This window comes from Brachyistius frenatus, unplaced genomic scaffold (assembly GCF_029030835.1).
Source record: "Brachyistius frenatus isolate BFR_SWC_R1_liver_20210118 unplaced genomic scaffold, ASM2903083v1 Contig_29, whole genome shotgun sequence".
NCBI lineage: Eukaryota > Metazoa > Chordata > Actinopteri > Embiotocidae > Brachyistius > Brachyistius frenatus.
This window is the reverse complement of record NW_027210628.1, coordinates 1410672-1423353: the sequence shown is the minus strand read 5'-3', so window position 1 is coordinate 1423353 and position 12682 is coordinate 1410672. Positions and strand designations below refer to the sequence as shown.

At 41.8% G+C, this 12682-nt stretch overlaps 1 protein-coding gene across 1 annotated transcript in view; it reads left to right on the top strand.

Moving 5' to 3' along the window:
* The window catches only part of acbd6 (acyl-CoA binding domain containing 6), a 32242-nt gene continuing 19560 nt past the window's right edge, over nt 1–12682 (top strand). The window contains exons 1-6 of the mRNA XM_069699065.1: nt 1–463; nt 683–747; nt 1071–1167; nt 4291–4367; nt 8839–8944; nt 12407–12496. Of these exons, the coding sequence (XP_069555166.1) occupies nt 188–463; nt 683–747; nt 1071–1167; nt 4291–4367; nt 8839–8944; nt 12407–12496 (711 nt within the window). The 5' untranslated portion in view covers nt 1–187. The remainder of the gene's footprint in view (nt 464–682; nt 748–1070; nt 1168–4290; nt 4368–8838; nt 8945–12406; nt 12497–12682) is intronic.

The window sequence follows — 12682 nt, the reverse complement described above, 5'->3', positions numbered from 1 at the left end:
ACGGACCAACGGGGGAAATAATTCCGACTGTCACGGATTCGCAACGATAACGGATTAAAAACGAAATCACCGTTTAAATACTTTTCAAATATCCATCAGGCAGCTACTCACTTTTTGTTTTCAACCTTTTTCACACAGATCTGCAGCTTTCGTCGTCTGAGACGGTACGGCGTAAACAATAATAACAATGGCTTCTGGGTCGCCGTCGTCCTCTCCGGACACCGCGACGGGCTCAGGTACGGATCCAGCCCGTCCCGACACAGGGGAGCCACTCGGTGGAGCAGGCTCGGACTCGGATTCGGACTTGGGTTTGGATAAATTTGACTGCAGTGCCATGGAAATGGGCCGGTTGGAGGGAGATGAGCTAGCGCGGGAGTTTGAGTCTGCAGCCGACCGCATAAGAGATTTGATTCAGACGGCCAGCAGGGACCAGCTGCTGTACCTGTATGCTCGCTACAAGCAGGTAAGTGTCGGATTAAACGGCAGCATGCTCGTTTTGGTCAGATTTAAGCCTTCGAGTACCGGCACACTGGTTTAGGATTAGAATCAGTGAATGTTGAATATTTATCTAGCCGCTCTGGGTTTTGATTGATGAGTCAGGTCCGTGGGTGCATATTGTCAGCTTGTGTGTCAGGCCTGGTTAATATCAGATCATCTAAATCATTTGCTCTTGTATCCACAGGTGAAAGTTGGAAAGTGCAATACACCAAAGCCTGGCTTCTTTGACTTTGAAGGGCAGAGAAAATGGTATGTAACTTTTAAGTTGTTGGTGATGTTATTGTTCGCACCAATGTTAGAGTGTGTGTGTGAAAGAGAGAGCGAGAGACTGTTTGTGTACGAGACAACCTACATGTTAACATGCATCTCCATTGGAAGATATTATATCAATTCATTTATACAATATAAATAAAAAGCATCGATTAAATTTAAACCATTTTTCATTCATAAAATTCAGGATTACTGCTATTTTTTTTACTGACAACTATTAATTTAGTTAATACATAAACTAAAATACAAATTTTGATGTACAACTGTGGATCATTGTGATGAGAATTGAACTGTTTTAACAGGCAAGCCTGGAAGCAGCTTGGAGACATGGATGCGGATCAGGCAATGCAAGAGTACATCTCCTGTGTCAATGTGTTAGACCCTGAAGGCAGCACGAAGGTAATAAGAACCATTTCTGAGAAGTCAGAGGTGATTCTCAACACTAATCTTGATTGTTAACTACTGCATATTGTTTACTATACTAAAGAAATATGTAGTATTCTGCATATTGTTATAAAATACACTCTAAAATGAGCAATACATATTTCAAAGTCTTAATATGTGGACATGCTTATTAACATGAGGAACAGGGAGGTTTAATTAAAAGCCTTTAAGTGAATGAATTAACATCATTAATAAGTGAGTTGTAGATGTGGTCAAATATATACTTGTTGTCCTGCTTAAAAGTCTGTCTATCTGGTTTGGTTGGTCACATTTGTTGACACTAAACTGAAGGTCATTCATTTAATCAGACAAAATTGTCTGTGATTGATAACTTGTATGCCTCATATACCAGATAGAAAAATGTTGCTAAATGTTAATTCCCATCCCCCAAGCAGTTCATGTTGCCTAAAACAGGCCTTAAGACGTCCACAGCAAGATGAGAAAGGTGACAAATATAGAACCATCCAATGTCACTGCTGAGCCTTCAGGATGCAGTGCAGCGTGTTTTCCAGTAGATGTCAGTGTCACATTGTCACTTTGTTTCAGGCCTGTAGTGGCAAATTTTTCTGTAACTAGCATTAAAAATAAATGCAAGGATGGTGTTGTTTTGCACAGTAGTTGGCATTTTGGGAAATAAATAATACAAGAAGCTGTTTTAGTATGGCTGCTGTTGTGTGCCAGTTTGTGTGGTAACTGTTTACGTTTCTATGCACTCCAGCGTCGTGTCATTCAACTGTGTCAGGAGAGTTGTGTTGCCATGGACAGGTTGTCTTTTGAGGCAGCAACAACAGAAGCATTTAGTACTTGTACTGCATTCTTATTTTGGAAGAGATTTACTCTTGCCACATAAAGAAGAACACATTTGCCATTTATGATGTGACCAATAAAATGTGTTTTTCTAGCATTTAACAGGGCAAATAGCTGCATTTTTGCATAGCTTTCATATATTTAAAAGTCAGCTTTTGAATACAGTATTTTCCAATGGTGATCTAAAAACCTATAGTGCTCAAGTTTATAGCAGCAGTACAGTGGAAGGGCTCCAGTTTCACAGCTTGGCCGTAAACGTGATTTAAAGTGTCTGTGATTCTTTAGAATGTTTTGTGTCGCGTCTGATAAAGTTCCTTCAGATATAAACTTTCGCCACAGCTATTAGAGAAACTGGTTGATTCCATGCCCAGACTCTCTCATGAAATCATGCAAGCTGAAGGATGACAAACTGAATATTAAAACACTTTAGTAAAGCCACTATTGAGTGTCCAAATATTATTTTGCTTCATTTCTAACTGTGTATTTATTGATTTATCATCTTGTTCCTCTCTTTTTTTGTAGAATAGTTTGCATGACAAGTTTACTTGTGTTGTCTTTCTTTAAGATACGTGCTTTGACTGTATTTTTTTATAGTTTGTGTGGCTTAAGTGTCCAAATATGTTTTGGAGCCACTGGCTGTAGCATTAGTTTAAATAACTATTTAAAAGTCTGACTTGACATTAATGATGTCAACCATTCTTTTTTTGTACCTACTCGTGATGGTAGTAGTACTGAGAATAAGATGTTGAAAGTATTTAAAAGATCTGTTTTAAGATAATGGTAAATAATCCACACGGCAGGTATTCTTAATGTCTGATAGTAAATGAAATAACTGGAAAACATCTTCCTCCAGTTGGTCAGTGCAAGTCTTCAGGTTGTCAGGACACGTAAGGGGTGCCTGCCATGTATTCACTATGCAGACATCTGAACAGGATGTGTGGATTCCCTCTACAAGTGTAGTAGACCCCCTAAACAGGGGGATGGATTCCCAGTCTCATCTGCAAGCACAGCCCCAGAGAGATGGAATTAGGTTGATTTTCTTCAACAACTGAAAAGCAAAAGAATACCATGATCTGCTTTAAAAAGCCTGTCATGTGCTGTGAGACCAGTCGAACTGTTGTGTCTCATCGCTGTTTCTGTCTGATGTCTGCAACGTTGACTACGTTTCCTCTTTGTTCTCCACCTCTGTGCTACCGGCTTCTCTTCTAGTAATCATAACCCCCATCTTCTTCTTTAACCCCTTCATTCTTTTCCCTTCCCCGTTTCTTTTCTCTCCTTCCTCATTTGTGTCTCTTTAATAGCATCACTGTCAACCAAATATCCAATCCTTACACATTTCTCTTTGGCCATGCGGCGGGGCAATACTCGCTGACTCTGCCCCATGGTTACACAATGCCAGGGAAGAGCCCAGCAGACAGGCCAGCAAATGCACAACTGCCCCCCCACACACCCTGAAAAGAGCCTGATTGTATTGTAACAAAGTGCCATAGCATGGCAGCGGCTATTCTATTGGAAGCACAGTTAAATGGTGTAAGTAGGAGTGCATGGACAGAGAAGCACGGGAGAGAATAATAGCCACAATTTGACCTCTGTTCCTGTCTCAATTGTTGAGCAGACACTGGCTTTATATTACATTATACTGCAGAGGAGCAGGGCCTGTGCATCAGCGAATATTCTGACTTTCTGAAGTGAATTAGGTTGTCCTAAAAGTGCACGCACAGTTGTTTTGCTTCGCTTGTCATGTTCGCCCTATTCTCCCCATTTTGTAAAATCAGATTTGTGTGGGTTCTTTTGTGAGTCGAGACTGGTCAGCGAAGAATAGCCTGTGGGTAATAAAGTCTCGGCTGAACTGAATGTAAGAAGATTAACAAGAGTCACAAAGACACAATAGATTTTACTGTTTTCATGCATGTTGTTGGTCATTTATTACCAATGAGGTCATGTCCAAAGCCCCAGAGGGTTATTTCAAAATGACACGTCCTCTTTGTCATGCATTGCATTTACAAAAGCAATAGGTGAAAGGTTATAGGTAGAGCTATGCGTGGTGAATAGAAGGGCCCAACCCTTTTGCACTGGGTTCATACAAAACAGTAAGGTCAGTACCTCTGTCCATACAGGACAGAAACCCACTAAGCCAAAGTAGACTGGGTTGGCATTTGGCACAAGCTATCAGTGCACTTTAAGTGAGTGAAAAGTGGCCAACATCTGTATTGTAAATGTCATATTTAAGTGTGTGCAGGGTGGATATTCAATGTTGTATTGTTTTCACAGGAAAGACGAGGAGCAGAAAGGAGAACAGGTTTCGGAGGAGCAACAGTCAGCTCTCTATACCAGGAGGAGATGATCAGGTATTTATAGCACAAGTATCACAAACACAGACACATCAGAAACTAGCTGTTATATTGATAATGCAGAGAAAGACGCCATCTTTTGGAAGTCTTCAGACTTGGCTTCAGATGCCAAAGCTTTTCCCAGCTCTTGAGGTTGCTTGAACAGACTTCTCTTTTTCCTCCAGTTGTGAATCACCCCTCATTCAATGCTTAGGTCAACTCAGTGTAAGTCTGGCATTGTTAACCACTGGTCTTGATACTGTGTTTGATTGTATCCAACAGACCGTAACCGCAGTTAGGGCCTGCAGACGGCATACAGTTCTGATTTATGTTAATTAAATATATCCTCCATTTACTCTTGCTGGCAAACTTACTCAAGCTTAAAAAACCCATCTTCATTTCAATGAAAAAAGAGCTCTTTTGGAGATGAAAATGAGATGTGTGAATCCTGCAGGTTTTCCTCATAAAAGGCTCCATGTGATTAGTATGCACGGTCTCAGGAAGAGTCTCCCCTTTTTAATTACGTTATGATTCGAGGGGTGATGAAGACGCGGCGGGTACAGTGGGGCGAGGCAAGTACAGCAGGTTTGCCAGAACGATGCTCCTCTCAGTGATATCCAGCAGCCTGTGACGCCCCGAGGGAAAGCAGCAAGAAAGAGGGCGTTAACGTGGCACAAACACACTCGTACGCACACGTGTGCACACATAAACTTACACTTACTGCTATACGTCACTGCGATTTTCCATCCGAAACTATACATACCCAGCCAGAACTGTCACAGTCACTGCTCTGCTGCATTTCAATTTCCTCTTCCTCACACACACAAACACACAGACCCACTCCATATTAAACAGCTAAGCACCTGTTAACCAGACAGGGAGTTAATTGCTTTGCTCACTGCTCATCCCAACCTTGGAGTGTGTATGTGTATTTGCGGAGCGTGTATCGACAAAAGCGGGATTGATTAGCAATGTCCCTGGGCTACTGAGCTGATCAGTGTGTGATTGAGGAGGCTTTGAATGCTACATTTGTAATTCTCTCATCCACCTTGAAAAAGGATCCTGATAAACACTGGAGGCTTTGTTGTCCGAACACTTTGCTTGGAGCCAAAGCTGACTTATTTGAGTTCTCATTGTTTCTCGTACCGCCATGGAGCATCGGCCAGGGTCCTATCGGGAATGTGATGACAGATTGTGTAGTGTGTGTGTGTGTGTGTGTGTGTGTGTGTGTGTGTGTGTGTGTGTGTGTGTGTGTGTGTGTGTGTGTGTGTGTGTGTGTGTGTGTGTGTGTGTGTGATGGATGGTGTGGCCCTGGTGTTGATCAGTGAAGCTCAGGCCAGGTAGATGAGTGTTCTCCACCACTGTGACCAGTTTAGCCTGATGGATGAAGGACATATCTGCCAGTACACCAGACTGGACACACATGTACACACAAACATATATACACACAAACACAAAACCCTCGGTACCCCAGTGATGACAGAGTAGCCTGTGACCTTCCCAGCATGCTTAGCGGCATTGTTGATGTCATGTCGTTTATAGGCCCCACATTAATCATGTGTTTGTTTATAGCCTGTGTGTTTGTGTCTGAGGGTTCCTGTGTGCTCTCACTGTGCGAGAAGTGATCACAACTACAAATGTTGGTTGTTTTTTTGCAATTGTGTGTATTATATAACCTTACACTACCTACTTAGGTGTGTGTGTGTGCGCGCGCGTGTTCGCTTGCGCTTTATATGTGTCATGCACCCGTCAGGCCGGCCCTGTCCGACCATTGACAGAAGACTGATGAGCCGGCCTATTGATTAGTTGCCGGGGGAGACGGATGGCGGCCACACATCAGGGACACTTGGGGTCACCATGGCCATCAGACAAGGAAGTGGGAGTGTCCCAGCATAGAGTCTCATGAATAAACATAGCAGTGGTAATCAGGAGTATGTAAATGAATGTGCTCATACATAACCTAGCTGTGATAAAAATGTAATGAGTTATTCATAATTCACCACAGGCTGATGAGAGGATGGTGGGGAGAGTAAAGGAGGGAGGGGGAGAAGGGAAAGAGAGAAAGCATGTAGGTGAAAAGCTGAAGAAAAGGAAGTACAGGGGAGCATCAAAGAACAAACAGCGGATGAAAAACTTTCTTTGTGTGTTGCTGTATCGGTGTCAGTTTTGTATCCTCATGTAGTAAACAGTAAAATGTTTTGATTGTGGGCCAAAAGAATTTCCCTTCCATGGATGGAGATTTTAGCTGATTGGTCATCCTGTTAGAGGATGATGTTGGAGGGCAGTGGATCTCTGTGGGAACGACTGCTTTAAACCTGACCTGTAGTTGTCTTAAGAGGAGGGCAAAGCCAATCCAAGACCTACCTCCCTTTTTGTGTTGCAATTGTGACGATAACCCGAGTGATACTATAGAAGCTACTACTCATATTGAATAGAATATAATAGAGTTCCTTGTACTGTGATTGAGTACAACTAAACTGAAAAGCAAGCCAAATTGGTGAAAACACTGAGAAATATAAAAAAAATATGTGTATAAAAAAACCTAATACCAATATACTGAAGTTACTAAATTCAGTGTGTATGATTTAGGAACATCTATTGTCAGAAATGGAATATAATATTCATAATTATGTTGTCATCAGTGTAAAAAATCACCTGAAACTAAGAATCGTTGTGTTTTCCTTACCTTAGAATGAGCCTTTCATATCTACATTGGGACCGGGTCTTCTTTCACGGAGCAGGCCATTTTGCACTGCCATGTTTACAGTAGCCCAGAAGGGACAAACCAAACACTGGTTGTAGAGAGCACAACCGTAGATATTTCGATGTTCTTGTAAGGGAAGGCAGTATTCAGTTGGTTGCAAATTGCAACCTTACCACTAGATGGCACTAAATCCGAGACACTGCTCCTTTAAACTGAACATTTTACAGGTGAGAAATAAACCTGCCAGTGCTCGCTGACGGATGAACTAAATGATGTTGGCACTGCTTCTAAATTACCTCAAACATCTTGACATTTCTGTTCTGATTTCTTATCGTCAATTGTCATGTGTCATCAATTGTAAGATACCCTTTTCCCATGATAAACCCATAACATCCATGTGCCTCTTATTTTGACTTGATAATACAATTTATAGTTGGCAGGATTCCTCCAAATGCGCCTGATTGCACCATGCAGGAAAGAAAAACTGTTTAGCTTGCATGGGTAGCCAAGTGGAAGTTAAACTTCTAATATGGCAAAACCATTGCTCTCTCTCTTCAAAATCATGGAGGTCTGTAGAAATTCACCACATTTTTTGGAAATCCTAAGAAACCCATTTAATTTGTTGTGAGTTTTAAAAACATCACTATGGGCCACTCGTTTATAAAGGACTTTTATGATTTGCTGTTACCAAATCTCCACCGTGCAAACGGAGGACTGGTACAATTATTTAACCCATAACCTTGAGAGTGCGAGAGCCCCATTCTGAGCTAAACATCCTCCTGCAGTCTTCACGAGGAAACAACCCAGTGGCTCCTGTGTGGCTGGAACCAGCCATGCGCTCTGGGACTCGTGAGGCTCAGTGCAGCAGAGCAGGCAGGTGTCAGAGAAAGGAATTGGGGGTTTTGGCTTTGGGGATAAATGAATGACTGTGTGGTAGTAAAGCAGCAGGTATGTGGGGTTGCTGTCAGACAATAGAGCACTAAATTCAATTAATCTGAATGGCCGGCATGGGTAAGAGGGAGGTGAAGGCGTAAAGCTCCAAATGAGATTTTGCCCCTTCTCTCCCCGTCACCCAACATCTCTCCACTGCCACCACTGTACCCTGCTTCCCCCCCCCCCCCCGTCAGCACTCACTCCTGTCCCCAATGCCAGGAGGTGATTAGAGGCACAGAGATATAATTAGAGTTGGGATGGTGTCGTTGTGTGTGTGTGTGTGTGTGTGTGTGTGTGTGTGTGTGTGTGTGGGTGGGTGCGTGCGTGCGTGTGTGTCTCGTATGTGTTGTATGCCAGTGTTCCCGAGGGATGTGGCACGTGTGGCTCCAGTATGAGACATAGAGACGCGATTTATGTTTATCTGTTATCTCTGCTTGATGACTAAATACTAGTACTATTATTAACGGCCCACAAGGAAGTTAAAGGGTCAGTTCACCCAAATTTTAAAAGACAATATTTTGGCTGATATTTCAGCCACTTAGAGGAGCTTTAGTTTTATTTGCCAGTGTCCAAAGGTTCATCTCTGAGATGTGTTTCCAACCAGGACCATAGAGGTGAATAGAATTTGAAAAACTCAGACCCAAAAACTTGTTGAAAGTGACACTGTTTGTGAAGTATAAGTCATTTAAAATCAACCCCTAATACTCTGAAATCTCAGAAATACGTCTCAAAATCTGGCCAAGAAAAACCAAAGCAAAGCATCCAACTCTTTAACAATAAATGATGATTAAAAATAAGATGAAGTTGACTGACTCTTTTCTGTCTTTGTTTTTCTTCATGTTTTGCTCTCAGGGAAGAGGATAAGAACATCTTTGACTACTGCAGAGAAAACAACATCGACCACATCAGCAAGGCCATCAGCTCCCAGAAAGTGGACGTCAACACTAAAGATGAAGAGGTACGTACAAAACACAGAGCCAAGAAACATGTCAAGGGAAGCTGGAGTGGTCGCATGTGAGACTTGCTATTGATAGTTCTTCTGTAGAATATGATTACCATGGCAACACTTTATTTTTGGAAGTAGAGGAGGGAAGTCAACCTTTCACCTCAGAACCCAGTGTCAGGAAGCATTCACCGAGCTGAAGTGTGTTTAAGTCATACGCTGAATCTGTAGCAGCTGTGTGGCTTTATGCTTCACTGTGACCCTTCGCGCAGGAGGCCAGCTGAAAATGATCAGAGATGTGTCATGATAAATACAGGTCAGTGGGGAGATAGTTCTCTTTTTGCAATCGTTACATAATGGTTTCACACACACACACACACACACACACACACACACACACACACACACACACACACACACACACACACACACACACACACACACACACACACACACACACACACACACACACACACAGGGGAACCACTGCTCAGGCTCAAATGCGTAAATTGTGTGACCGGCTATTACCATCGCAGTGTTTTCTGGATTGACCCTAAGATCCATTCATTATCGGCCAGGCCAAATGGCTCGATCCCTGCCTCTCTTTCATCGCCACATAAACAGCCTGTCGGCTGGTGAGTTCACAGTCAAAGGCCAGATGGTTGAGGGACCTCGGCAGAGGAAGCTTTGTCTGCTCACAGCCATTGTAGTTGTCTTCTAACCTGTAGTTGAGCTTGTTGGACAGCAGAGGGCAGTGGCGAAGTTTCACATCATCGGGAGGCCTGATCAGCGTCTGCAGCTCAGAGAGAAGCAGAAGGAAGCTCAGTCCCAGTACTGTCTGTTTTAATACCCACCTGCTACAGATTTCTAGTTACCAACCAAGTTAAATAACAAGTTAGACATTAAGTGAGTGGTAGATTTTCACAATGCCAGGCTAACTTATCCCACTGCCTCATCTAGCACTCGCTTTATAGTCAAGAGACAATAAAACCAAAAAAACAGGGAAAAAAAATATCCAGAGAGCCAAAGGAGTAATAAAATAGTTTAGTTTAATGGAGCCACCAATGATTATTGTTGATAAACTCGTATGAAAAAGGAAGACATGGCAATAATGTGATATTCTCTATGATAAAACTTTCTGGTATTTCTCAGAAACATTTTTTAAATGTCAGATTGTTCTATTTTGTATCTAACTCATATAAATTAAAATGTGTGATGTGTCAAAGAAGAATGCAGTTTCTAAATTAAGTGACTGACGACAACATACATTATTTGCAGGTAAATAAGAGTAATAAATTTAATTATTTATCGTTCACCCAAAGAGAGAACACACGTGTTGCTTAAATAAAAACTTTTATTTACAATTCTAAATATCTGTGTGATATGATTACTTTAATTTTTGCTGTATCAAAACCATTAAAATGCTTAAATTTCAAAGCCCTGACCATACTCATTATAATGAATTGCAGTTCTTATTATTTATTTGATTATCAGTGTTTGGGCATTAAATGACTCTATTAAAGCAGAATTACTTGTTGGACCTAGCATGTCAGAACTTCCAACTTTGTATTTGGTCATTTGTGCCGGACAGCAAAACCATTTTATAGGTGCAATACCACCACAGTAACAGGTGAGGCAGAATATTGTGAGATACTGTGAATAATACCACAAAGCAGCACTAGAAGTGGAGCTGTTGACTGCTTGAGTGGACCAAAACTGTGCTTTACTCTCTTAACAAATAAACAACAGATGACATCTTTAAATTGTTCTAAGAAATTATTTTTATAGCCTGCCTTTAAAGTGGTCTGTAAATTTATGGAGTATTTTTTTTAAATAATTATTTTTACTTAGTTTTATTGAGTCTGAGATTTGTTCATGTGATTTATATCAAAATTACCAAACTGCATGCATTTTTTTTTTTTTTTTTTTAAACGGGCGCACTTACATAATTTTTTTGCATGCTTACTGTTGTGCACTACGTCACACACGTAAATCTCAAGTGTGAGTATTAGAGCTGAGCGAGTGAAGGACGATGTGATAAAAGAGGGGAAAGGTGCAATGAGGTTTTCATACCTGTACATACATCATGTATATGTACAGTATACTAACGAGGGTGTGCATGTGTGTTTCTGCGTGTGTGGTTAGTGAGGCCTTGTGGTACTATTTCTAGTAAATGCTTATCAGCAGTGCTTCTGTCTTCCACAGTGGGAAGGAATATGTCCAACTTTTTGAAGTAAAATAAGGGAGGCTTTTACTTTATTAACGACTGGTTCACCTTTCTGGACAGGACCTTTTCAGCCCTGATCACAGGAGACCTTTCTTAATACCAAAGCCTGGTCTAAATTTTATTGTGTTCTCAATTTCAAATGATTGCCTTTTCTATTTGACACATTCAGTGTTTTCTTAATCAGAGAGAGAGAGAGAGAGAGAGAGAGAGAGACAGAGAGAGAGACAGAGAGAGAGAGAGAGAGAGAGAGAGAGAGACAGAGAGAGACATAGAGAGACCAACTTATTGGTATTCTGGCCTGGCTCATAAGTACCCATTTTAACATGCAGCCATGGTGATCAATATGATTTAAGCAACAGAATTGGACTTGGAGAGTTTGCTTTACCTAATTGGCCTCACTGAAAAATGAGCTTGTGTGGTTTTATTAGAACAAGGATCTTGGACCTAAGGAGAGGGTGTGTGTGTGTGTGTGTGTGTGTGTGTGTGTGTGTGTGTGTGTGTGTGTGTGTGTGTGTGTGTGTGTGTGTGTGTGTGTGTGTGTGTAAGAGAGATAGAGTAGGGGGCTGCTCATGTTTTGTGCACAGTGTCCCATCGATCAAGCTTTACAGAATGTGTGCAGGTTTCTGTAATTTGTCCTGGAGACTTCGGCCTGTGCTCCAACCACCTGCTGGTCTTCCTGGCACACACACACACACACACACACACACACACACACACACACACACACACACACACACACACACACACACACACACACACACACACACACACACACACACACACACACACACACACACACACACACACACACACACATATACAGAAGTCCACATATCTTGTCACACTGTCTGCAAGTCATTATGGAGCTCAGGTCCAAAGGGTTTGAATGGAAATGCATAATTCATTTTGTCTAGCAGTAAAGGAACGGATTAAAGTCTGGTTAATTTGAATGAGATAGAGGAGGAAGGATCCCTGTAGTGTGTGTGTGTGTGTGTGTGTGTGTGTGTGTGTGTGTGTGTGTGTGTGTGTGTGTGTGTGTGTGTGTGTGTGTGTGTGTGTGTGTGTGTGTGTGTGTGAGAGAATGTGTGAATTCATAGCTGATTCACAGTGTCTGAAATGAAAGCTGAATCAGAGATGACACTGCATATAAAAACTGATTTAAGCATACCCGCGCCTTTTTAAATGTCTTGTCATCTCTTTGTGTTTTTGTCCATGCCGTTCACAGTACACATTTGTGTTTGTGTTTGCAGGGCCGCGCTCTCCTGCACTGGGCCTGTGACAGAGGACACAAGGAGCTGGTGTCTGTACTACTGCAGCAAAAAGCAGACATCAACAGTCAGGTGAGCAGCTTATCCAGTCTCAAACATGAATTGTTCAGCTTACGCTAACAATTAAAGGCATATACAGCACTCAGAATTTGTGCCTAAAACTCAGAATAGCAATTATGGACGGGTGTAAAAATTGACCAGACATTGTACAAAGACTGCTTCTGCTTCAAATACTTGTGATGTTTAACTTGAAGTGAT